The 27,733-nt window shown below is 39.6% G+C and overlaps 1 protein-coding gene across 3 annotated transcripts in view; it reads right to left on the bottom strand.

The window, feature by feature from the left end:
• B4GALNT3 (beta-1,4-N-acetyl-galactosaminyltransferase 3) overlaps nucleotides 1–27,733 on the bottom strand; it is a 91,146-nt gene that overhangs the window by 18,713 nt on the left and 44,700 nt on the right. For all 3 annotated transcript variants that reach the window (XR_014026783.1, XR_014026784.1, XM_081330305.1), the window contains exons 2-12: nucleotides 22,327–22,418; nucleotides 19,995–20,072; nucleotides 12,356–12,451; nucleotides 11,085–11,175; nucleotides 9,582–9,682; nucleotides 8,194–8,261; nucleotides 5,076–5,154; nucleotides 4,015–4,081; nucleotides 2,524–2,667; nucleotides 1,889–1,998; nucleotides 170–270 (exon numbers count right to left, since the gene is read on the bottom strand). Coding sequence is in view for 1 of the 3 variants with exons in the window: in XM_081330305.1 (XP_081186431.1) it covers nucleotides 170–270; nucleotides 1,889–1,998; nucleotides 2,524–2,667; nucleotides 4,015–4,081; nucleotides 5,076–5,154; nucleotides 8,194–8,261; nucleotides 9,582–9,682; nucleotides 11,085–11,175; nucleotides 12,356–12,451; nucleotides 19,995–20,072; nucleotides 22,327–22,418 (1,027 nt within the window). In the remaining 2 variants the exon portion in view is untranslated. The remainder of the gene's footprint in view (nucleotides 1–169; nucleotides 271–1,888; nucleotides 1,999–2,523; nucleotides 2,668–4,014; nucleotides 4,082–5,075; nucleotides 5,155–8,193; nucleotides 8,262–9,581; nucleotides 9,683–11,084; nucleotides 11,176–12,355; nucleotides 12,452–19,994; nucleotides 20,073–22,326; nucleotides 22,419–27,733) is intronic.

Raw genomic sequence — 27,733 nt, 5'->3', positions numbered from 1 at the left:
TTTTTAATCAGAAAACAAAAAATTTAAAAGTGCATAAGTCTTTTCAATCACCTTTCAGATTTAATACACTATCAATCATTCTATGAACCCATTATCCTAAAGGAAAATTCCAGTTGTTGAAAAGGATTTTAGCAGTCATAAAAAAAAGTTATGGGAGGAGTTTATTTACCTGTTCAGATACAACTCACTTTCCTGGTACATGCATTTGTTAAGTGAATCCATGTGGGTCAACCGAGTGTAGTCATTGGGATACACAAAGGACAGTCGAACCTGGAAACACAGCTTTATTTTATTTTATTATTTATGTTATTGTTATTTTATTTTATTATTTTATTTAATTTTTTTCCTGCCTTTATTATTTTTACAAATAATTCAAGGCGACAAGTATAACCAACATACATTCCGGTTCCTATTTTCCCTATAAAAACAACCTCCAAACTGGCTCTATGATATTCAGAGATTGGAAAGGCAATTAATAAATCATTTAAATATTTTAAAGCCTTTCAGCCAAACATTCATTCTCAAAAACAATCAAAATCATGGAAACATAACCAGGTAAAATTAGCATCTCTGTCATTCAAATCCTTCAAGGGCCTCCCCAAGAGCAACAAACATATATTTTTTCAGCAAAATTACTCAGTCTAGGCTAGGGCCTTCCACTATGTTGCATTTCAACTCCCATAAGTCCACAATTAATACAGTTGGGTATTAACAGTTGGCTATTATTTGATTAACATAAAGATACTCAGGGTCAACCCTCTACATGCTTATTTGAGGTTAATCCCATTCTGAGCAACGGATTTTAGAATATTTTCTAGTCCAAACTTTCCCAGTTTAGCACGCTATACATCAGCAGTGCGCCTGGGCCAGTGCGGGGTATGTGTGAGTGACAAGTGCTCTCCACTCAGCGAGTGGAGTTTTGTACACACATGCATTCTTGTTCATGTGGCCTGGTTCCGAACAGGCTGCGGCCCGGTATTGGGACGCAGCCCATGGGTTGGGGACCACTGCTATAGGTGCATTGAGAACACAACTGGAATTCCCAGAAAGCATGAAGTAGAGCCATAATGTCAGCATAAAGATAATTTCTAGCAAGATTCCTTCAAACGGAAGGATGAATTAGCAGAGGCTAATTTAATGCAGCAGATTTTACCAATTAGGGTCAGAGTTTCAAAAAGTCATGTCATTCAATTAATCATACATGAGAAATAAGACATTATGCTTCTTCACAGTAAGGCTGGAAGTGTGAACTGACTATACAACTAAAGATAACCTTAGTTTCCAAACTTTCTATCCAGTAGGATCATAATGCATAGATGGGTCATGGTATATATCAGAGGCATCTCTAAATGCCATACAACAAAAATTTAATATCTAAAATATTTAAAAGCAATGAAATAAAATTTTGGAACTGCCAAACAATATTTGGGAGTTTTCATCTGGGATCTTGAACTCTTAAAGGGTAAAATCATGAAAAATAATATTAGACAAATCATTTTTTGAGATTTGGGGGTTTTAAACATTTTGGGAGGTCCATTTCTGCTGCCATCATACAAAACTGAATAATGAGGCCCATTGTCGCAAAGATCTCTACTGCAAGTGAGCTAGGTAAGACTCAAATTATTTCCTTATGGCAGTACAGCAAGCAAATAAAGCTTGGATAGGATTAATTAGTGAAAAAATAACTCCACAACTAATGCGGAATGCTCATCAGAATCAGGACCAAATTCCCCACTAGGCTTTAATATTATACAACTATTGGTTGATAGGCAACTACCAGATGATACTATGTACAACTATGTTATTTCAATACAAGCCATCGTTTGATACCTCCAGTTGGCAATGTGCATAAGCTGCAAAAAGACTTTAATTGAGAAATGAGACTCACAAAATTAAGACCCTGGTAGCGCTGTAGTTTGAATCCATTGACCACATAACTTGGTTTGTATTGACATTCTGGAATCATCCTGCGGACGTGGTTTTTCCTTAAGAGAGGCACTAAAAAGACCAAAAATAAACGAAAAAGAGGCAATTGCAAAGGCTACATTTCCAAGCTATCAAACATCATCTCTTGAACCTTAAACTCATGTTGCAGACCACCTTGAATTAATGTTGGCAGTTTGGCCTCCTTCATTTCTGAATATTAGGGCTACATAAATTTTTTTTTTGAAAGAGGTGATTTGAAAAGCACGATAGTGCAAATGAAGCACTTCCCCAGTTGTCTCTGCTGTATGGGCAGGCAGAGCCAGTTTGTTTTGCTGGTGGTTCCAGCAGAAGCATTGTCTATGGCATAGACAAACATATATATAAAAGCCCCCTGTCAGCTTTTGAAGCAGCTGCGTGAGTCTTGTGAAGATCAGATTGTTCCAGAGAGTATTTGGGGATCTAGCTTCATCAGTAGTAGGCTTATTTGGTCTTGTTTCTTTTTTGTATTGGATTTTTTTTTAAAAAAATCGACTATTCTTGCCCTACTGCTGCAACTGAACTCTGAAGAGTGGTCAAACAGAACATCAGAATGTTTACATGAATAAATTGTGTCCCGGGGGTCAGCTTTCAGCATGTCAGCTGGATGTTCTATAGCATCCTGACTATGCAGCATCTGGTTTGCCCGAGTGGCTGGTGTCTGTGGGATATGAGCAACTTCATCCATTTTGAGAAGAGTTTCATCTAAGATATAAAGAAAGAAACGCTAATGAAGTATGATAGATGGAAGAATGGAGAAATAATTCATTTTTTTAGGACACAAGGCAGCACTTGAGGAAATGTCACTTCTAGAAGACATCTAGACATCTAGAAGTCTAGATTCAGGCTTCTCAGGTTGGCAATTTCCAGACAAGCCAGGATATGTCTAATGACAACATGTCTAATGACCCCAGGATAGGAAATAATTGCCCTATGAAATTCTATGCCAATACTGGAACTCCAATGTCAGGAGAAGCAAAAGATTTGGATCCTACTTCAAGGTCCCTTTTCTCCTGGTTGCCCTGTACTCATACTCTTCCTATGCACCGGAAACATACATGGTACAGGGAGAAAAATACATCAACTCTGACCTGATGTAGTTACATTTTCTCCTATTCTTTCCGAGTTGCTACCCCATCTTTTCCACCCTGTTCTTCTCATGCATTTTTCCTGTTAGAGAAGGTCCATGTCTTGGGGATCTTATAGACTTGGAGCTATTACTGGAAGAGCAGCCATAGGTTGTGGCCAGGAGGTCTACTTTCCAGATCCAGCTGGTGTGCCAGTTGGGAATATAATTATTAGAGGATCATGCTAGAGTGACTCACAATCTCATTACATCTGGAATCCTGCAATGCCATAGAATGCATCTGAAGACCACATGAAAACTACAAGTGGTCCAAAATGAAGCAGTTCACATGTTGTCAGGTGCTCAGTACTATGGGTATGTGACATTAATTTTGTGAGCCTTATATTGATTGTCAATAAGTTTCAAGGGTCAAATCAAAGTGCTGATTTAAACCTACAATGCTCTATATGGCATGGCATCTGGATAAGCTCAGGATCACCTCTTGCTAACCAGATATTACTGAAGTATCACTCATGAAAAATTGTTGGTAGTGTCCTATTTCTGGTGAATAAGAGACAGGAATGCCCCAAAATGTTGTTTCTATGATAGCCCCAATTTTCTGCAATAGTTATTCACTGGCCCCATTGTTAACTTTAGAGAAATTAGTTATACTTTAAAGAAGTAAAACATGGCCTAACATCATCCATAAAGGTGTCATCTTAATAAAAGGTTATTTCATCTCATTTGGTAGGAGCATATAGTAAAGGATGATCAAAGGGCGCCTTAGTCAAGAGACTGTATTGTATAAACCAATCAATTTTTTCTCTTGACACCCTGTGAAATCTATCAACTGTTTAAACATATTTAGAAAACTTCTGTTTTCTATGCACTAGCATTTGTGACAAAGCGTTTCAGATAAAAAGAGGTAATGAAGTCAGAGAAGAAACTGCTGCCGTTAAGTAGTTTTATGGCATGGAAAGACTTACCGACATAAAGGGAGAGGAATTCAGAATCAATAATAGTAAACTTGGCTTCAGGATTATCCAATCTCCACTGAAAGAAGAAGACAGATGCATACACGTTTTATAGATTTGTTAACTGGGAGAGAAAACAGAGATTAATCTAAATGCACCTTAGCTACAGGAGATTTACTGACTTCTGGATGTTGAGCTGTGTTTGATTTTCCAGATTACAATTTCTGATCGACAAGGTCAAGGAAACTATTTCAGAAATATTTTGTAAAGTTAGTGAGCGAAATATAATTTGGCTTGAAATTTTAGGACTTGCTTCACACAGCAAGAAAGCTTTGCAAAGTGAATGGTAGAAAGTACTTGAGTACAATTTAAAATAAAACTCTTTGGCAAAAATCATATTTGCATTTTTCTTAAGGAGAGACTAAGCTGTATAAGAACATGGAACCAACAGCTTCTATTTTGGGTCTCTGGGATGTGATAAACTAACAGGTAGGATCTGAGATACATGCAATCTTTTCTTTATTTTTTCCTCTTGAGTAACCTCTTCCTCTCTTTAGAAGGCCACATCCTGAAGTTGAAACTCAAGTACTTTGGGCACCTAATGAGAAGGTCGGACTCACTGGAGAAGAGCCTAATGCTGGGAAAGATTGAAGGCAATAGAAGAAGGGGACGACAGAGAATGAGGTGGCTGGATGGAGTCACTGAAGCAGTAGGCGTGAGCTTAAATGGACTCCAGAAGATGGTAGAGGACAGGAAGGCCTGGAGGAACGTTGTCCATGGGGTTGCAATGGGTCGGACATGAATTCTCAACTAACAACAACAACAACCTCCTCCTCCTCCTTTTCCACTTAGATATGCTTAAGGTGGCTGAGCATTTTGACTAATTCAACTGTCTCAATCACTGTTCATATGAAAAATTGCTACTAATATTAACTTCATATACTATATCAGAAAGAAGATGCTTTCTCCATCAAGAAGAAAGCAAAAGTTGCTCCATGAACTATCTATTGCCAAAACTCCTAAATCAAATCCCTGTATAGACAACCAAATACAAATCTATCTAGTGAACTTACTGCAACTTCCACGTGATCTGTTCCTTTGTCATTTTGTTTGTGTAGAATTTCAAAGTAATATTTGTTTGCAGCTGACAATCTGCAAGGGAAGAAAAGAGATTAAAAGCAAAATAAGTCTTTTGCTATCAATACAGTGTATTAAAGGTATTGAAAATGAAAAGGACATTTTGGACTAGTTTCCAAGAAATGCATAAACCCACTTGTTTAGGAAAATGATGAGATTACTTTCTTCCCACATCCATGTGAGAAGGATGTGGGACCATTTTCTTCACACCTTCTCTCAATTCTTTCTATTTAAGAGGTCCCGTCACTTGGTTCTACAAAATTTTGGACCATCTAGGTCAGACATGTCAAACTTGTGACGTCATGTGACGTCATGCAACATATCGGGACAGTTTTGCCCAGTGCTTTTTTTGTAAAAAAAAAAAAGTGCCGGAACTCACACACGTCATACAATCCGCCTTGCCTATCCTACAAGGTTCCATCCAAAAAAGGTGCCGGAACTCCGTTCTGGACCTTCTATGACAAAAAAAAGCCCTGGTTTTGCCATTGCCGGCAATGGGGTGTGTGCAGCTTCCGGATGATGCATTCGGCCTGCGGGCCGGCAGTTTGAAACCCCTGTTCTAGGTGGTAAAGTCAATCAATCAGCTGACATAGGAATATTATGGAAGGTAATGGAGAAACCCATAATGTATTCTTTGTGCATGTTGAATTCCAGTGTATGGAGTAGCCAATGTACAGATAATTAAGGTGCCGTATGATCACTTCAATCAATCCTTTAATAACATGTGAACGTATACTTGGCATTTGAAAAATGCAGAAATAAAGCATGGCAGATACTCTTTCCCTACCGCTGGATTAAAGCACTAGCCAAGTATCCTTGAGTCGGTCGAAAACTACACCGGGGTGACATTCAGTGTGCTTGTTGCCAATCATTATCTGCCTCTTGCTCTGGGTCACTACTAAACGGAGTTGTCCTGATAAAGCACGAGCAGTGGGTGATTGGTACAGTCTTCTGGCTTTGTTTTCTCCCTCTTCCACTCATCACAGGTTGGGAGGAAAAAGATCCCCATTACTGGTATGGCAGGATGACTTGGGAATCCATTCCTTATAGATCCACTCTTGTAATTTTTGTATCAAGTGCCTTCAAATCAGTATTGACTTCATCGACTGTCCGGACAAGGTTCTGAAGTTTTCCTTGAAAATATTTTTAGACGTGGTTTGTCCTTGCTTCCTCCTTCCTAGAGCTGAGAAAGAGTCTTTGTGCTTAAGGTGGGACTAGAATTCATGGTCTCCCAATTTCTAGTCTGATGACTCAACCACTAAACTAAACTTTCAGAACTGAGTACAATAAACGACCTGTCATGTCCCACTCCTGTGCACTTTTGCTTGCAGCCAAACAACAGAAACAAGGGAGGAGGGAGGGGTATGATTGGAATGTATGGGTGGCTGGGAGGAAATTGAGGAATTCATATGAGGCCTGGGAGAAACCTGACACCTCAAGGTCCAACGATGAGAGTCTTCTGAGGGGAGCAGATTGTTTCCCAAAAACAAAGAGATGGCACTGGATTGGTGGACAATGGACATGTGGGTGGCCCAATGGGGAAAAAAGGGGATTTTAAACTATCCAGTTTTCGCAGGAAAACATCAGAACTGACTTCACCACTTCTGGAGGCAGGTTGTTCCGCTGGTTAGTTGTTCTAACTGTCAGGAAGTTTCTCCTTAGTTCTAGGTTGCTTCTCTCCTTGACTAGTTTCCATCCGTTGCTTCTTGTCCTGCTTTCAGGTGCTTTGGAGAATAGCTTGACTCCCTCTTCTTTGTGGCGGCCCCTGAGATATTGGAAGACTGCTATCATGTCACCCCTCACCCTTCTCTTCATTAAACTACACATACCCAATTCCAGGAACCGTTCCCTACTGTGCCTATATGGATCTATCAGTAAAGGCATACTCTTGGTAAAATAATGTCCCAGGAGTTTCTTTTGCTACATATGCCAATGGGACGGTTGACACGACCCCACAACAGACTGGAGTTATAAAGTTAGTTGAAGCATGAACAGCACTTTACTTCAGATTTTTCTTAGTTTCCTTTTGGGAACACAAGGCAACTTCTAGAGCTTTCCATGTTATCTTTGGGATGGTAGTGGTGATTGGGGGGTGGGTTGGGGGGGCGGAGGCCGGGTCCATCCTTCCAACAATGTAAAGGTTTAACCTTGCATTAAATCAGTATAGTTCAAACTCTCACACTACAGCCAGCTGAGCAGATGATCTGTACTGGAAAATTCTGCATCAAGCTGTCAAGCAGAACACTGACAGATGACAGTGATTGCAGATTAGAAAGGAAGAAGCATATCTGCATAATTTTGAAGCAGCTACGAAATATCTCAGTTAGCCTCTAATCTAACGTCATGGGTGGGGAAGCATAAAAGATTTTACAAACCTTGTAAAGCCTGTTGCTGAAACTAGTTGCCTTAAAGAGGGGGAAACACTCCTTTAACATTGCTACATCTAAGGATGACATAAATCTGTCTCATTCCTGAATTAGGAACGAGATGAGAGCCATGCCAAGGAAAATTGGTGGAAACAAGATATTGCCAGAACTTTTTAATGCTAAGGTTAGGTGCAAATGGAGAAATAACCCAGGGAAAAGGGGGATTAATAATGTGGGATCCTTGGTGCTCTCTGAGCTTGGTGATTTTCTTGCAGACTGTTTCCTTATCAAATTAGATAACATCATCAGTGCCATCATATTAGCACTGGTGATGCTACGTAGTTTAGTAATGCGATGTGTGCAAGAAAACCACCAAACTCAGAGAGCACCAAGGATCCCACAGTTTAATCCTAAATTACAAATATTCTTTTCTACTAGATCAATAGATGTGTAGAAAATTGTACTACTAGCCACTAGGGAGCACTCTGAAATTATTTTGAGGAAATAAAAACTCCACTCGCAAATATTTTGGAAAGTGGTTTAGAATTGGTTGTTTTTTTTCAAAATATACACACACCATGACAAAAGATTTGCAGACTGGGTTTAAGATGGGAAAGAAGATATGGCTACCTGGCTTGTATCCAGTTGAGTAATGTACAAAATAGAATTAAGATCTCAGTTTACTCACTTCACGAGTCTTGACTTTTGGCTTCTAAATTTCCCAAATTCACCTGGTGCTGTCCACTCTTTTCCAGTCTGAACAAAGATACAAAACATCCCTTTTATGTTAGGCTTCAGACACATAAAGCCAGAACACGTTTTTTTTCACAGACTGTGTAATAGTGTACAAGGGTTTAATCAGATTAAATAACATAATGTACGTCTTCAACTGTAGTTAAACGCATGAATGTTCTTGATTGCTATTTGCTCTTGACCAGGGGTAGGCAACCTTGGCTCTTTTATGGCTCGTGGACTTCAACTCCCAGAATTCCTGAGCCAGTCATGCTGGCTCAGGAATTCTGGGAGTTGAAGTCCATGAGTCATTAAAGAGCTAAGGTTGCCTACCCCTGCTCTTGACCTTTAAGACAGAACAGCATTGATGTCAAAGCTGAATGAGAGATATAAAAAGAGGAGAAGTGTAGAAGAGGCAGTGACTATTCATTCAGCTGCTAGATTTGCAATTTGCTATAGTGTCATTTCTCGGCTGACCCACATTTAGATGGATGCATTGTGGCTGTGACTGAGTAAATGGGGTCAAAAGGAGAAGGCAAGCGACTGAGCAAAAATTATGAGCTGTAAATATTGAATGAATATATGCAGGCATGCGTGTGTACATGAATTAAATAAGACATTTCCCGAGCTGGCTAACGTAGGCACAAAAATTTTAAGCATGCTCTTATGCCTTTTGTTGCCATTTTTAAAAATTTTATAAAGTAAAAAAAGACCCTTGCTTTTAAAATATTCAAATACTTTTTAAATGTGACTTCGTATGATAATCCATGAATTTAAATTTATCATTGTCATCTTCACTTGTGTAACCCAAACATCGCAGAGAGATTATTTTCACAGTTTAAGAACTCATCAAAACTGGAATCAGAATCCCCATGGCCCTTGAATTAATGCATCCAAAACATAATAAACATATATGGTTATGAAATGTTAATACTATGCACAAGACAAGTTGCTATACATTTTTAACTCTTCTGCAGTTCTGTGCTACTTTAGGTGTCTGTAGATAGTAGAATTAAATAGGAAACTGTTTTACATTATTTTCTCATTTCAGTTATACAGATTTTCCCATTTTGTATCCTGCTACAAATCTGACAGTTGGTATCCTTGGTCTCTGTAAGAGTCCCAGGTAATTCTACAATTTTTAATGGGATACCATTCAAGAACATACAACAGCTGTCAAACATAAACATATAATGGGTGAAGCATTAATTAACCTCAATAGTGTGCTGATATAGTAAAGTTGTATCGATTTCAAATACATAAATTAATATTTATTAATTTATATGAACAAGCAATTTCCTTGTTGTACATGAAATAAAGAATTGAGAGAATGTGGATGATCACCTTGCCTACGCTGGCCATCAGTTGAAGCTCTGAGATGTTTTTTCCTTGGCTCAGCCAAAATTCAGCATTGTCATCAGCCCCAATCGCAAACTGGAACATACCTACAGAAATTCAAAAACAAAACTGGACTTAACAGTAAGAAATATTTGAAAAAGATGGAAAATAGTGTTCCATGCCAGTGGAAGGAAGCAGAATGATATATCTTTAATAAACATATCATTTCCAATGATATAATGTATGTCTGTCTGTCTGTCTGTCTCTCTCTCTCTCTCTCATTTCACATGGTAACAATTTGCAAAAATTGGAATAAATCCAATAGCAGTACAATTAAACCTCATGGTACCAATCTGCACTCATTAATAGATGTTTAATGAGACTCATTTTCCTAATACTTGCTTTATTTTTAATCATTCTTATTTTTACCATCTACCAAAGTACAGGTTGCATCCATTGTGAAAGCAGCTTTTGCCAAGTATCCATTTGTGAATGCTCCAACACTGGAAGTTTTTAAGAAGAGACTGGACAGTCTGAAATGGTATAGGGCTTCCTGCCTGAGCAGGGGGTTGGGTTGGACTAGATGACCTCCAAGGTCCCTTCCAACATTGTTGTTGTTGTTGTTATTGTTGTTATTATTATTATTATTATTCCATTTAAGAAGCTTCAAACACAACTTACCTTTGGAGCTTGTACAGGTTTGTACTATAAAAGCAGTCCTCAACTAATAACATTAGTGACTGTTTGAATTTACAACAGCACTGGAAAAAGTGACTTATGACCGTTTTTCACAATTACGACCATTGCAGCATCCTCATGGTCACCTGATCAAAATTCAGAGACTTGGCAACTGGTTCATATTTATGACAGTCGGGAGTGTCCCAGGATCATGTGATCACCTTTTGGGACCTTCTGACAAGCAAAGTCAATGGGGAAGCCAGATCCACTTAAAACCCTGCTACTAACTTAACAACTGCAGTGGTTCACTTAACAACTGTGGCAAGAAAATGGGACAAAACTCACTCAACAAATGTCTCACTTAGTAATGGAAATTTTGGGCTCAGTTGTGGTTGTAAGTCGAGGATTACTTGAATTTGGTGAGGAGTATAAAGTTTAAACAGAAAAGTAAGACAAAAGAAATGTAAGCAATAGAAAATATAAGGGTTAATAATACAGAATAAAGCCAGAGGCGATAAACAGAATACTATCTGTATGTACAGAAACCTGTGATAACTCCAGGCCTGGATCAAACATGAATCTGCAATAAAAAATGACATTATCTAAGAAAAGGACTTGAATTTAGTGCAATACATTTAAGCATATGCTAATCCATGGGATATGTCCTGCCACACTCTATGTATTTACTCAGCAGCAACCCTGACAAGGGAGTAGCAAATGTAAAAAAACACATTAATAATGCTATTTAAAAGCTATGGAAGTCTCTTAGAGCCAAGTTATTCTACACTTGAAAAGTTATTTGCAATATAGCCAGTTTTACTCTCCTCTTACCATCCTTGTATGGATGCAAGTAACCAAATATCCGCAATCCATAGTTTTTCCATTTTGGTGATACTGCTAGCTTCTTCAAAGTAGTCCGTATCTAGAAGTAGAAGAAAAAGGAAATGTTAGCATTACTAAATTGAGCTGGACTAAGATAAAGGAATGGAGGAGAAAGAATAAAAAGGAATGGTTGGGAATAAAAGAATAAAAAGGAATGGTTGGGAATTCTGAAATAAGATCAGGGCTATTCAGAGAAATACAGCATGGGCAAGAAACAAAAGAAACAATGTGTTGTTTCAAGCTTAAGGCTCTACTTCCCTGAATAGTTAGAAGTTTTAAGCTAAATGTCTTAATAATCATTTTTACAAATATAATTGTTGTTGTCAGTAATCTCTGGCTTTTAAAGCAGTGAGCAATTTAGGTACAACTTGCACATAACATAGCAGTGTGGATCCCAAAGTACCAACTGTAGCCGCAACTTCAGCCCTATAATTCCAGTTCTTGCCAACATGTAATCTTGTATAAACCAAGTTTAAAAATACAGTTGACATATCCAAAGAGCTATGCTTTATTAATTATAATAATAACAAACTTAGCCTAAGCCTAGCCTTGAACTCATTCCAATTTATATGCCCTTATATCTTATACAGGGAGCATCGGAAGCATTTGTTTACGCATTCTTCATACACATGTTTTCCAGACCTAATAATTAAAATTAGGTCTAAATGCTTTTATAAAGAGCAAATCTTAGTTATGAAAATATTTTGTCAGAAAGCCATAATCATAATTTAGAGGACATTAATCAAGAACCAAGTTGCAGATTTTATTGTTAATACAAATGGTAAGAAAGGCAGTGAAGAGCAACCAAGACCATAGGGAGGGAAGGTTTATCTGTGATGTTTAAACATGAATAATAAAAAAAATTAATGCAAAAACCTCTCCCTCTATTTAAACACACTCAAAAGTCAAATTTGAGTGGCCTGTTCATACACATTTTTTAAAGCTGGTGGCTCTTTGTGGCTCACCGGGGCTCAATCTTTGTGAATGTACAAGTCCTCTTATGGTAGCAATTTATTTGGAGTATAATCACATACTCATACATTTCTAAATGTGTCTCCAAATAAGAAAAGATTGCCCTCTACACTGATTCCATTCATTGTGCAAGTTTGGTGGGAGATTAGTGGGACTTGCGAACCCAGCCATTTTGGGTTCAGAATGATTTGTGAATCTGGTCATTAGTCAACAAACTATTAGAAAATCCTGAATTAAGTGATACTCACATGAGGATACAAAGGAAAGTGAAGATTTCTCCTCAATTGTTCAATAGATGCACCACACCAGTCTTCAAAAACATGAAGATTTACTTGACCTTGGAACTGCACACATATGAAAATGCAAGAGCTTTTGTTATCAAAACACCCCTATAATCTGTTACATTATTTTACACCTAAATGGCTAAAGATTACAAGATAAGCAACACGTTCAGGAAGGTTACATGGCATCTTCCATGAAAATGTAAATCAACTAGGGTGATAGCAAGTACTGATTCTCAGCCTGTGTTTAGGGACCACTGGTGGACCATATGGGCACTGCAAATGGACCATATTCCAAGCACTGAAATATTTTTTTTGGAAAAAAAATGGCCAAAAACTTGTGGGATTCCCAAATCAGGATATTTCAAATAAGAACACAATCCTCTTATTTAACTCAGTTTGATTTAAATTTGATCCTGCACCAACCAATCGTGTGAACTCAATGTCCCGGAGTGCCTGAAGGTATCACTTTACCAGCCTCTGTCTTATATGGAGGTCCTTAAACATTATGGATGGCAAAGAGGAAATATTGGGAATTGCAATTGTAGATAGACATTTTATCCTGTTATATGTAAGATCATAAATCATATTTACTCAACATGCTGTCCTCCAGAAGTGTGAGACTTCTAGGCATATCTTACACCTGCACTTGCTGGGAATTTATCCAGGTGAATCAATAAAAGCTTGGATAGCTAAGCTGTTTAACTCTGATTCTTCAATCTAAATTGTGCATTTTCTGAAGAAACTGCTTATGCCCTCTCCCTCCCTCTCTCTATGTCTTTCTTCTTGGTGAAGAACCAATCCCCTGGTTCCTCAATTAATTTGTTTGATTCCATCCAAATAAGACCTAAATAGGCAAAAGAATGGATCCTTTAATCTTGGCATCACTTTCGTATTTTAATCATTCAAATTTTTATTAGTTTGTCCAAACATAATATAAAATACAAACGAAAATAATAGGAAAATAATGGAGGGAAAAGGGAAGGGAAAAGTGTAGGACAAAGGGAAAAAAGAAATAAAATTGACTTTTGACTCCTTTTGATGCAGTAGAATAAGATAATAGCATCAAATCTCAGCCTTTTACTTTTATATAATAATATAAAGTAGCCGTTTCTATAAAAACAAACCTATCTAATTGGCAAAACTCAAAATCAAAGTTACATTTTTTTTCCACCTCAAGCATAAAATCCAAAAGCAGTTTTCAAGTAGAAACAAAGCTAATTGTGTTCTCGGCTTCAATTTCTAACTTTAGGTGGACTCATAGCAGGGTGGAGAAAAAAGACATTTAAACCGCAACAAGGTTAAATATTTTGGAATGGCAAATACAATATAACTATGTATGAAAATCTAAAGGGGTGGAGGTTTACTTATTTGGTGCATGTAATTAAAATATTACCTCTAGGTAATGTTGAAATTCATATTATCCAATTCTATTATAGATTTAACATCTTTAAATATAATACTTAATGCAATGACACTGTAGATAATCTGATAGGTATGTTTCGACAGTATGGTTCACTTTGCTTCAACTACTGTATACTAAACCTTTTACTGAAATATGCCAATTATTTTCTAAAACAAATATTACAAAGTGTAAATTATGAATGAGACAGTCAATTAATTGAAAATATGTATCAATGGCTAAAATCAGTAGCAGTTCCCTGTTATCGGTATTCTCCATAGCTTATTCAAATTTCTTCTGGGTAATGGGTGCAATAGCTCTTTGCACTTTATCAAAAGGGCAAATGAGCAGCAATAGAAGTTGGGGTATAGTCTAAGGATTTCAAAAGTCCAGAATTATGCCAGATTTGATAGAAACTTTAACCTGAGCACTTTATGAAGTTTTGTCTTGTCTGAGGGCTAACACATCTCCATCTAGATGTAGAATCTCTGTTCTAAATGAGTACTAGAAAACAACTAAAATTTTACTTTGATGACAGGTAAGTAGACTATTTTCACCATTTTCATTTCTTAATTCCTTAAAAAAACAGTCAGTGACTATGTTATCTGACAATCAGAGAAACAGTCCTGTACTCTAAACTGCTGCAAGTCTTAAGAGAGAGAGAGAGAAAAAATCCCTTCGCCTCAAGCCATATAAAAGGAAATAAAATAAAGTGATGTCTATTCATATTCAATACTTATGTCATACGGTACATGTTTTTTCCGGCAGTATGCAAAAAAAACAAGAAAAAAACCCCCAAGCAAAATAAAACGATTCAAAAGATTCCTCTAAGAAGCACCCACAAAGTTGTCAAACTTTCTCCTTGACAGACCTTCTAGGGCAGCTGAAGCCCAGGAGGAAGGGTAAGGAAAAAGTTCTTAAAAATAGTAAACAGATTGCCTGCAACCTCCGCAGAGTTGCATCATGTAAAAAAAAAAAGCAACATTTTTTCCTGCAATTTCAAATACACTAGATTTGAAAATATATAGGCTTAGCTTATGGGCATTAAGAGGTTGCAATGGTTCAGCGGTTAGTTGGACAGCTTGTCAGTTGGGGAGCTGACAGTCCCGGTTCAAGTCCCAAACTCTGTGCAACAGGGTGAGCTCCTGTTCCTGCTCCAGCTCCTGCCCACCTAGCACTTCGAAAGTATGCAAATGCAAGTAGATTAATCAGTATCACTGGTGGGAAGGTAGTAGCTGTGCTGGCCACAGAAAATGTCTTCAAACAAGTTTGGCTCCATCGGCTAAGAAACAGAGATGAGCATTGCACCCTAACTCAGACATGATTGGATATGGAAACTTTTAACTTTTTACCTTACGGACATTACTAACACCTTAGAAACTGTTGTGATTCCTTGCCAGCCAGTGGATCTGGCAGCTGAGTCTGAGGAATCAGATGAGGAGGAGGGACCTGGAGTGACATTAGAGTCAGAGGAAGGCTCTGAGGAGCACCAAGACTTGCAGTCGGACGAGGAGCCTGGCCCCTCTACTCGCACTCAGGTTGAGACACAGCTGTGCTGGGAGCTTGAGTTGGACAGTGATGAAGAACAATTGGGATAAATCCAGGATGCACGAAAGCACAAGCAAGAGAAGTGAGTAGGAATGCAATGGGGTGGCTCCAAAGGCAAAGGAGAAGGCATTAGGAAGCCATGCCTTGGCTGAATTATAAAAGGGAAGGTGTGGGAGGTGCTGGTTCCCGAAGGCAACCATTCAAGTAGAGGATCAAGTTTCTGTGGACTGTGTTTGTTTGCCTTGGACATTGACTCAAGTCTGTGAGAATAAAAGGGGTTGGTTTTTTCTTGTGGTTCCTGCCTGTTTCCTAAAAGAGGGGTGTTTCCTTGTGAGCATAACAAGGACTCATGTAGGCTAGGAACAGAACAGAAACATATTTTGCAATTGGCACTGAGTCCTAATGTGGAAGTATCCTGACCTCCATTTGTAGGCACTGCTGATTTCATGCAGTGTATCATAAATATACCAACTAACCTACAAGCAGGAAAATGGTTTTTAAAATGGATTTCAAGTTCTCACTTCTAATGCCCACTTCTTTGGGGACAAATTTTGTGAGGGGAATAGATCTGCAGAACAATGTGAGAGAACAAATTGACAGATCTTGTGCTGCCAGCAAATCACTAATCATTTCTCAATAACAAATATTTTCTTTCGTCATAGGCTTCCTCAAGAAAGATAAGGAACTCATACAATGTGTTGTAAATCAGAAAGCAATCGTGAGAAGAAAAAAATGGGGATGAAGGTTACTGAGAACATTTCCTTATTCTACATTTTCTAAATGGCCTTCAGAAAGTTGACAAAGTTATAGGTCTTTTGGGAAATAAGCTAATATATATTTCACATTATAGTACTGTAAAATTAAAAAATGTATTCCTTGAAATATGCACATATACTTCTAAATGTAAGGTTTATTTATTATATTTATACCCCTTCTGGGTTTTTTTGTCTTAATACAGTATCTCAAACTGGTATCTATAAGGTTTTGTCATCACACACTGGGATATTTATTGATTCTTCTCAGCCCTTTTTCCCCCCTCCTATATCTAACTCTTACAAGCTGTACCTAAGCCCCATATAATCATTCTCTCTTCATCTCCCCACAGATCCCTAGCCCAGAAATGTAGCATCTAAAACTCTAGTGAACATTATGGATTTTATCTGAAGTCAGTAACTACTTGGGGAAGGTAAGAGGAAAAAATCAGCAAACAGAGCCACGAAGCAAGCAAAGAACAAAACAATCTAAGAAATGCGGACTTGGACATATGAAGACCAATGAGTGAACAGATTTGAAACCAGATGAGTCTAGAAATCAGCCACTAAGACTCAGGGGTGGGCAACCTTGGCTCTTTTATGACTCGTGGACTTCAACTCCCAGAATTCCTGAGCCAGCATGGCTCAGCTTGGAAACTCTCCCTTTCCCCTCAACATGGCTGGCTCAGGAATTCTGGGAGTTGAAGTCCACGAGTCATAAAAGAGCCAAGGTTGCCTACCCCTGCACTAAGTGAAAATCACTCATCAAAGAAGACTTATCCCAACAAGTAGAGCAACAGCCAGTGATGTGCAGCAGAGTCTGGAAGACCAATGACTGCTATAAAAAGGAGGCTAAGAGAGGAAATTAGCTGGGGAGAGAAACACATGCAACCTCAGAAGCTCCAGCTCATTTCTTGGGCAGTTTCCTGGTGGGGTCTGGTGATCATTTGAGAGCAAAAGGGTGTGGAATGGGACAACATGCCGCAGGACAACTCAAGAATTCAATTCAATTATTTAAAATAATAAAGAGCATTTTAATTTTTGTCATACACATATTTTGTCCTTCCCTTTGCATCCTTTCTATAATGATTCTATTGCACCATTTTTTTGATATTAGTGTAACTCTTGTCCCGTGGCTAGTTGGCTGCAGAAAGCTGGCCATGGAAAGAAGAAAGCTGCATTGTAACTTTACAGAAAGAGGTAAATTTATTATACTTAATTGCTATAAAGAAGATTGCAAGCCACTTTTTTGTATCTTTTTAATTTTTTTTTTACTTTCTTCCTTTCTTGCATTTTTACTTTTCTCTTGGATTTCACTTTTTCTTTTTCCTTCCTTATATTAAATTAGTTTATATTACTTTTTATCTTCCTTATAAAACTTCTAATAAAATTGTATACAAAAAGATGCCATTTTTATCCCATGTGTGAATGTGTTTATTTATTTATGCCCTTTACTATTTTTATAAATAACTTCAAGGCTGCAAACATACCTAATATACCTTCCTTCTCCTATTTTTCCCACAACAACAACCCTGTGAGGTGAGTTAGGCAGAGAAAGAATGACTAGCCCAAAGTTACCCAGTCAGCTTTCATGGCTAAGATAGGACTAGAACTCACCGTCTCCTGGTTTCTGATGCCTTAACCCAGGGGTGTCAAACTCAATTTCATTGAGAGCCGCATCAGCATTGCGGTTACCCTTGAGGGGCTGGGTGGGTGTGGCCAGAGTGGGTGTGGCCCACTGGGTGGGCGTGGCTGGAGTGTGTGTGACCTACTGGGTGGGCATGGCCAGCTCTACATTGTTCCCGTCAATGGTGCCTATGGGGGCCTGGGCAGGAGTGGGACAAATCTGAGGGTCTCTGGCAGAAGGAGATGGGACTGGGGCAAGTGCCAAGGCACGGTCCACTGGAGGAGCCTCACTGTTCCTCTCAGGCCATGTGGGGGGGGGGAGGCTGGACGGTGGTGTGGAGGTCAAATGCCCAGCCAAGCCCTCAAGCACCAGCAGCACTAAGCCCAGCCCCACTTCCCCAAGGGGGTGCCCAGCTGCTGTGTTTGCTCTCCTTAGCCAGGTTGCTCATGATGGGTATGAGGGCAACATCAAGAGGGAGGCCCACTCCCTCTCCATGTGAGGAGACCTGGCTTTGTATCCAAAGCTTCCTTAGCAATAGGATGGGAGACCACCCAGGTTAGGCCAGGAGGAGGGGGCAAGGGGATGGTGAAAGGGCAGCAGGGAAGGACTAAGGCAGGACTTCCCTCAGACCCCCCTCTCCTTCCTTTCTTCCTTCCTTCCTTCCTTCCTTCCTTCCTTCCTTCCTTCCTTCCTTCCTTCCTTCCTTCCTTCTTTCCTTCCTTCCTTCCTTCCTTCCTAAGAACAGAGTGATGGGAAAATATTTGAGATGAGGGAGGGAGAAAAACAGGCAAGAAACGCAGCTGGGGAAGTGTCTTCCTTCATGAGGAATGAAGAAATGCACCATCGCCTGGAAGTGGCCAGCACATGGCCCTCTCCTCACAGCGCTGAGAGGCTGAGCCGGGTGGCACAAATTTGAAGAGAAGCACAACGCTGCCCAGCCCCTAGCCTGCCTGAAGTAGCCAGGGCCATGTGCTGGCCACTTCCAGGCGATGGTTCATTTCTTCATTCCTTACAAAGAGTGATATCTCCCTAGCGTGCACCCAGGGGGCGGGGCCGATGCCACAGGGGCCGGTCCCTCACTGTTTCCAGATGGCCTTGTGGAGCTAAGACTGAATGCCTTTCAGCATAGATGACCACCACAAAATTGTACATTGGCTCCTGACAGCCTGGGCCGGAGCCAAGGCAGCGGGGGCCGTTCCCTCACTGTTTCCAGGATGGCTTCGCGGGCCACACGAAACCACTTCGCAGGCCGGATCTGGCCCCCGGGCCTTGTGTTTGACATGTCTGCCTTAACCACTACACTAACCAAGGCTACATCTCTATCAGTCTCAGCTGCCTACGATCTATGCAGCGAAACATATGGGAACAGCAAGTTATGCATGATGACAGGGAGACTGATTGATGCTCAGTGAGACAAAACAAAGCAACCCTCATAATTTGTTGGGAAAGGCCCTTTTCAACCCTTGTTGCTATGAAAGGAAGAAAGGAATAGCTTTGTCCCTTTTTTAAAAAAAAATGTCTGGCAGTTCGCTATCTCTGGAGCAAATCAGCTACATATAATATGGAGAATGTGAAAATGCCAATGAAAATAAATTAGATAAAAAGGAGCCTGGAAGAATGGAGACCTTGTGTTGATGCTTAAAGAATATTTAAAACAATATTTATAAAATTCTATCCACTGAATATATACTGCCCTAAACTATTTTCACATAATTTTAAGCCACAATAGATTCAGTGGAAACCATGCACTTGTGAAACTCCATTATGAAAGATATGTAAGGAACAAACACTTCTGCTATCTTTATGTACTGCAATTCAATGCATGGAAGAGAAGCCCAAGATTGTTCATAGACTTAAATATTTACTTACACCATGACTTACAAGTACAATTGGGGCTGGAATTTCCATTGTAACTTGATCATGTGACTAGATCTAATCTTACGACTACTTTACTGTGGTCATCAAGTGAATCATGTGGTTGATAAATGGATCACACAGTTGTTAAGCAAATCCAGCTTCCCCAGTTGACATTGTTTGTTGGAAGACAGCTGGGAAACTTGCAAATCACGATCACAGGACTACAAGATGCTGCAACCCTCATAAACGGCATTTGCCAAGTGCCCGAATTGCAGTCACGGGACCATGGAGTGGTGCAATGGTCATAACTTCAAGGACAGGATGTAAATCACTTTTTCTGAGACCATCATAACTTCTAGGCATATTTATTCTAGTTATATAACTTCATAGGTAGGAGATCTTATATAGGGAGAGATTAACCTTGGGTATCCCAGAAGGAGTGTTCTCCGATGTTGCAGAACTGGTCCTATTGCTCCAGCTTTTTTGTTCTGTTTGGTTCTAAATTCATCAGAGGAAGAAACAAAAGAAAAGGTTGAGGTTGTTTTTTTCCCCTGTGCCGCTGAACACAGTTTTTAAGAAGATTTAGAGGTGTTTGGAAATGGTGAATTTGCACACGTTTTTTCCCCCGAGATCTATCAGAGATTGCATGATATAGAAATTATATCAATAAGAAAGATTGGCATATAGCTAATTTAAACATAGGTCCATGAATACAAAAATATCCTGCAATCATTACTATCCCAATTATTCTAGCAATTTAAATTTTGAAATGAGAGGCAAATCGGTCTTGATTTATATGACATCCTTTGACTCTGTCTGTCCGTCCGTCCATCGTCTGTCTGTCTGTCTGTCTGTCTATCTATCTATCTATCTATCTATCTATCTATCTATCTATCTATCTATCTATCTATCTATCCATCCATCCATCCATCCATCCATCCATCCATCCATCCATCTATCTATCTATCTATCTATCTATCTATCTATCTATCTATCTATCTATCTATCATCTATCTATCTATCTATCTATCTATCTACTCAGCTAACTTTCTAAATCTTAGTTTCATCTTTTGTTGCATCCCAAAGGTGATTTTTTTTCAAAAGGCACTTTTTTCCCCCTTGAAGATTGCATTGAAACAAAAGAAAGTCCAGCAGCTTCTAGAAAAAAGCACCTTTGGGACAACCATGACCTGGATAACTTTTGTTATACTTTTTACAAGTTGTTCCAATTTCTCTAGATCTTCCTAAAGAGTGGTCCCCAGAATTGGACAAAGGATTGGCCAATACAAACCTTGAATAGAATTATTACCTTCTGTGATTTGGAAATTATATCCTCTTATAACCCTAAAATTTACTCTCCCCCCCCCCCGCCATATCATACAACTGGCTCACATTTAATTTGCAGTCGTAAAATCTGTTTCATAAACACCATCAGTCAGATATTCCCCCATCCTATACCTGGATGTATGATTTCTGATTTTCCTTTTTTTTCACCCATACATGAGTATTTTAAATCTCATCTTGAGTAATTGCATTGCACGGCTAAACTAGTGTGTTTAAGCATCCCCTTGTCATTTTTAGTTTTCATGGGACACAGGTTGCAGCTATGCCATCAGCACCTCACTTTTTAGAGTCCCCCCTTTGTGATTTTGTCGTGCTTTTTAATCCTCTGCTTTATCTTGGGAAATGGTGGCTATAAGAATGTATGCTAAACACTCAATAAAATGGAAGTGATGGTTATGATGTCAAGATGGTAAAAATGTTTCATTCCTCTCTGAAAAATACTGCCTTCTACCTGGATCCTGAGCCAACTTTCTTTGGGCAAATGCAACCACAAATGCCTGCTGCTAAGTCTGGTTTGGTTTCTTCCTCCTATCTTTACTGTAGTTTAGGTAACTAAGAGGAAACAAGAAGAAGAAGAAGATACTATATTGATTTTGATGTGTAGTCTGTCCTAACAAAAAGCTGGGATTGTCCAGCAAAATACAGGTAGTCTCAACATACAACCATTTCTTTAGTGACCATTCAAAGTTACAACAGCACTGAAAAAAGTGGCTTATGAATATTTTTCACACTTACGACCATCGTAGCATCCCTGTGGTCACGTGATCAAAATTTGGACCCTTGGCAACTGTCCTGTATATATGACAGTTGCAGTGTCTTGGGGTCGTGTGATTGCCTTTGGTGACCGTCTGACAAGCAAAGTCAGCGGGAAAGCCAGATTCACTTAACAACTGTGGCAAGAAAGGTTGGAAAGTGACCTTAAGCAAAACTCACTTAACAGCTGTCTTGGTTAGCAACAGAAAATTTTGGTATAAATTACGGTCGTACGTTGAGGACTACCTGTATACCTGTCTTTTCAAACTCAGAAGTGAAGACCTAAACTAGTCCAAAATATTGTGAAAATAATTTGTGTGTAGGCTTTGTAGCAACTGAATTGCTCATTTTATGGACCTGCTAGAATTATGTGATTGGTGATCAACAAAATAACCATTGATGGGAGCCCTCTGCAACTATTTTAATTGCACACAAGAGAGCTGAGCTTTACCTGTTTAATGTGAAAATAATTCCATTTTGGGAGGTAATAACTTTGAATAACAAATCAGGATAACATTCCTATTTCCACTGTGTGCACTGATTGTTACATTTGTTGGATGTATTTTTTTAAAATGCATAGTTTTATTGATGTACTTCAAAACTTAATCTGTTTAATAACATCTTTAATCCACATAAGGTTCTATGATTTGTTTACCTTTATGGGCAAATAGAGCTTAAGACTTGGATCAACTCTCGGTTTGTTTTGATGTTCAAGTGCTTTCGCCAATTCACTCCAGCTTCCATATCCTGCACAGACAAAAAGGATATTGAAATAAAATTTCTGGCTAAAAAAATAATTGCAATACAATTACTGTGGAAGTATGTATCCATATACCCTTTTATTCGATGCAATGATATGTATGTGATACGTTCCATACAGTATGTGACATCATGACAACATGTAAACAAAATTGTTAAAACTTTTTTAACTGAAGGACTACCAATGCTACAATGTAAACCATAGTATAACTTTGGTGCTACATAATTGCTAATCTGGTAATAGTCTCTTTCATATATCAACATTTAAAACAAAGATTAATCCTTGAAAATCCTATACAACCATGGACATGCCAAAAACTACAACAGATTTAGGATGGCTGTTAATAGATTAAAAAAAAGACTTAGGCTGACTCTTGGGGAACTTGACTCAAATTGACTCTTGGGGAATCCCAAATTAAGAATTTTTATTTTTTATTTTTTTAAATGCAAAAATCTCAAGAAGTCATCCATGAGACTGTAGTGTTCATACTTGAGACTTTTATTATTTAATACATATTTTTGATCGTTTCTGACATTATACATATTTCCTGAAAATGGATCTAGAGACTATAGCTGGTCAGGTTGTATGTAAAGTCTCTTTAAAATTTTTGTTTGATTCTGTGAGCGGTAAACTAAAAAAAAAGTGAAAAGCCTCTTAATTTTCAATGTGTATTTAATTTACATTCTTTTAATACAATATTCCTTTTCGGAAGTTTGACTGAAGTCTTCCCTTTATTATGTGTTACAGTAAATCAATGAACAATAGTATAGAAGTAATATACTATGATCTCTCTAGCTCTGCTTTGTCATCTACATTCAAATAATAAGTGAATGATTATTCTGATCTGTGAATATGACACATGAGAATTATGGAATCTATTTCCCAAGAATTCTACAATAGTTGTCCTCATTAAAGTTGCTTTCTTTTGAGCTGTCGCCTCCAACAGCTCCACTCCTCTTGATAATGTTTTCTTATACTGTCAAACTGGGCCCATGTTTGGAATAATTATATTTATTATTGCTATGATTTGTCACAGAGAAACTCCACGTAGTGGATCTGGTTCATATGTAACCTGTGCCTTCATCTTTTCTTGGCTGAAGAATTCATTTTAATATTAGAAAGGTAATAAAGTATTGTGGCTAAGAGGATAGAGAAGAGAGTCCTGAATTATTGCAGAAAAATCAGAATCTGTTAACATACTTTCCCTCTTAAGGGAATTATTCCCCCAAATTGCTCCCACATAGGTCTGTCTGATTGTTAGATCACCATTCAATATTTAATTCACGTGCGTGTGTGCAGGTTGGCCACTGTATAACTATTTGTATGCTCCATGATAGATCAGTTGATTAGAACAGAGGTGATGTTGAGCCTTTTTCTAACTAACCCACTATGAATCCAGTTCAGAACCATCAGTAAAATATTTTCCTTTTTTTTTGTTAAGAGTGCACATGGTAAAATATGTTCTTTTCAGCTTGCAAGCTGATATGACTTATTCTCACTCATTTTAGAAGCAGTTTTTCTACATTTATTTATTTAAACACAGTATCCAATTCCATTGGACCTGTAGAAGACTGTCAGCTCTCCAAGGTAAATCAGAGAGGAAACACAATAAGATGAATGAATCCTACTTGCTGTAAGCCTATTATAACAGAATCTTGCAAGTCTGAATGTACAAGTTTCCTATCACCATCTTTAGCCTTACTCCATCAGGGTGGGTCCTTTTTGGTTTCTTTCTCTGACTGCCTGTCTTGTCTGTTACCTAGACAGCATTTCCTCCCCTGATTCCCAGGCTCACCCATACATTCCACTACACATACCTGAGGAAAAGATCATTTGATTCCTAAATCTGTCTTGACATTTATAATAGCTATGAAGAGAACACCTGGTTTCACAGGCTGGTATATTCTGTCTGCCTGTATTGGTTTATTCACTCCAGTTACACAGAACAACTGTCATAGTACTGTATTAGGAAACTAGAGAAATGAAAATTAGAACTGAGGGAGTGCCATTACAAGTTCAAGAATTTCCTGCTGAAATTAAGTTCCTTGTTTGACCAAATTTAAGGAAAGTATTAACAAGTGCCAATTAGAATAATTACTTCAATTCAATTAAGAAGAAAATCCCATATCTATCCTGCTTGTGCACTAGTTCCTATCTTACCTAATTTTTGGTAGTGGTAGTAGTAATAGTAGTAGTAGTGGCGGAGGAGGAGGAGGAGGAGGAGGAAAGGAGAGGAAGAAGAAGGAAGAGGAGGAAGAAGGAGGAGGAGACAAAATGGAGGAGGAGGAGGAGGAGGAGGTAGATTTGGACTGTCAAAATCCAGACAACTTCTAGATAGCAGCAAAGAGAAACAGAGGAAATGTGTGCCAATGTGTGCTGTATATAATGAGCAAACTATCCTGGATTATCTATCTACTTGCCTTTATTTTCTATTTAATTTGATTTTATACCTAATGTTAACTTATTTCTCTCTTCCTGATCCATTGGGCCTATTCTACTTTGGCTGCAGAAATCCAAACAACCACTAGAAAGAGATAAGGTTTTTGCTTTTTTACCATCTTGTGGTTGTTATCTAGATTTTGGCAGTCCAGACATGGTAGCTCTAATTAAAGTAACAAATGGGATATAGAGGCCAATAAGATTTTAGACCATAGCAGTACTAGAAGTAGAGATACATAGAATTGCTGGCAGCTATAGTTCACCACAAGTGGGGGACCTCTGCTTCCCTAAACTGATCTCACAATATTGCATCGTAGGTTGTGGACATCATCTCTCTTTCATTTTCCATTCTGCTCATGTAACAAAGGAGTTATTTGACAGACATCAAGCTCAGTTTTTTAAAAAGAACAGGCAGGAAGAAATTACAAAGAAAACCAGCAATGAAACAAGGGCCACACAAGATAGATTGGGTTGTGTCAGGTTGGCAAAAAAGAAAAAAAAAGAAGAAACCACCACCTAACCTTTTGATGAATAGTTTAAAAATGTGGGCACCAGAGCAACATGTACTGTATTTAAAAGTAAATAGGACACCACAAGGTACATATTGGTAGCCTTTTCCCTCTAGATGTCCTGTACATGATGGCCCTCAAATTCTATTATTAGCTGTGCCATATAACAGGAAACACCTGGCTGCAATTTTAAAGAATGCAATTGATCATCACTAAATGTTGCATTGAACTAAAAGAACTGACTGGCACTCTGCCCTTCAAAAAGGCCTTGTCACTCTATTATCAGTTTAGCTCTAAAGATGGAAACAAAGCCACTAAACAGAACCTCTACAGTCCTAATAGCAATTTTGTCTTTCACTCCTGCAACATCAGAGAAACCTAATGTCACAACCCGTCCGCAGAACGACGCACACACTCACAGCCGACAGCAGGAACGGGTGACAACCAAGGATTGCTTTATTCAGCTTCCAACAAGGATAAAGTCAGCGTTGGCAGCACCATGCTCCCAATGCTCTTTATGGCTTGCATGCACAGTAACCACACACCCCTGATGCAAACTAACATCTGGCCCTGTGCCTATAAATCACCCCTTCCCCTTTGCGCCTCGCGCGTTTGCTCCTCCGTCCATCCTCCCCGGCATGCTGCCTCCCACAGGGTAAGTACTCCAAGCGATCCCTGCCCGAACCCCTAAGAAGTCCCCCTCACCCCACACGGCCATGCCAGACACCCCCCAACCCAGGACCACCACCCCTTGTCTGGGGAATCCCTGCACCTCACCACCAGGCAGAACCGGCAGAGCCGGCAAGGAACCCGCACCGGCCACAGCAACCGAGGCCTCAGCCCGCCAGTCCACGGCTGCCAGTCCACCCGGGTCCAGCTCACAGTCGGTAATAGGCCACATCCCTAACCAGGGAACAGTTCATCCAGCCGTTGGCCCCGTTCGAGCAGAGTCTCCTGCCAATAAGTGGGCAGCAGAGCTCAGCCTGTCTAACTGGCCGCCTGTGGGGCCTGCCGGAAAGTCCGTCCGCACAGGTGCATCCAGCAGCTGATAGGTGGAGGTAGGCAGCCGGGTCAGCTGTAGGCCAGCGAGGCCCGCCGTGGAGTCCAGGTGTGCAGGCCCGGTCCCGGGCAACAGGATGCCTGCAGAACTTCGTGGAGAACCCGGTGGCTGGCAAGCGTTGGGAGGTGGTCCAGTCGGGCGTCGGCCAGGTTCTCCGAGGGGTCCGCCCGCACAGACCCGGTCTGTGTGTGGAAACTGGATGTCGGACGAGGTGAGGTTGCCCCCCCTTGTAGTGTCGGGCCTGCAGGGCTCGACACCTAACATTTATAGTTCACAGAGAAATGGACGTCACATCTTCTGGTCTATTTCAATTTCATTTTTGGATTAAAAGTCACATATTCAAAATAGATACAAATGCTGGAGTTTTGTAACGTTATGAGCTGATGTTTCTCAGTCTCGACAACTTTAAGATGTCTGGATTTCAACTCCCAGAATTCACCAGCCAGCAAGTGAAATCTAGGAGTTGACGTCCAGATATCTTAAAAGTTGCCAAAGTTGAAAAACACTGTTCTAAGCAAAGGCCTCTCAACTATAGCTTTCTAGTTTGCCTTAGGTCCCTTCAAAAGTCACTATCTATTTTTAATTTGACACAAGGAAGTAAATGATTGAATGCATTTTTACTTTAGTTTGGATCTAATCTTGAATGTAAATTAAATTAACACAAATTTTTACCCTAGGTGGGACATATCAAACTCGCGATTTCACGTGACATCACGCAATGTATTGGGACTGTTTTGTCATTGCCAGCAATGGGGTGGGCATGGCTTCCATGTGATGCATCCGTGGGTCAGCAGTTTCAATCCTACTTTGTCCTGGCTCCCCTTCCATTCTAGGTAAAGGTAAAGGTTCCCCCGCACATGCGTGCTAGTCGTTTCCGACTCTAGGGGCCGGTGCTCATCTCTGTTTCAAAGCCGAAGAGCCAGCGTTTGTCCGAGGACGTCTCTGTGGTCATGTGGCCGGCATGACTAGACGCCAAAGGCACACGGAATGCTGTTACCGTCCCACCGTAGTGGTCCCTATTATTTTACTTGCATTTTTACGTGCTTTCGAACTGCTAGGTTGGCAGAAGCTGGGACGAGTAACAGGCACTCACTCTGTTACGCGGCACTCGGGATTTGGCCCGCCAAACTGCCGACCTTCCGATCAACAAGCTCAGTGTCCTAACCCACTGAGCCACCGCGTCCCTCGTTCCATTCTACTTAGATGTAAATGTGGCTGCCAGCCTATATAGGAGCACTTAGGAATGACCCAAGTTGACTTTGGAACTGCCCCCCCCCCAGGAGGATGGTCTTGA

Source organism: Vipera berus, assembly GCF_964194415.1.
Source record: "Vipera berus genome assembly, chromosome: 6".
NCBI classification, from domain to species: Eukaryota; Metazoa; Chordata; class Lepidosauria; order Squamata; family Viperidae; genus Vipera; species Vipera berus.
This window is presented reverse-complemented; position numbering and strand designations above follow the sequence as displayed.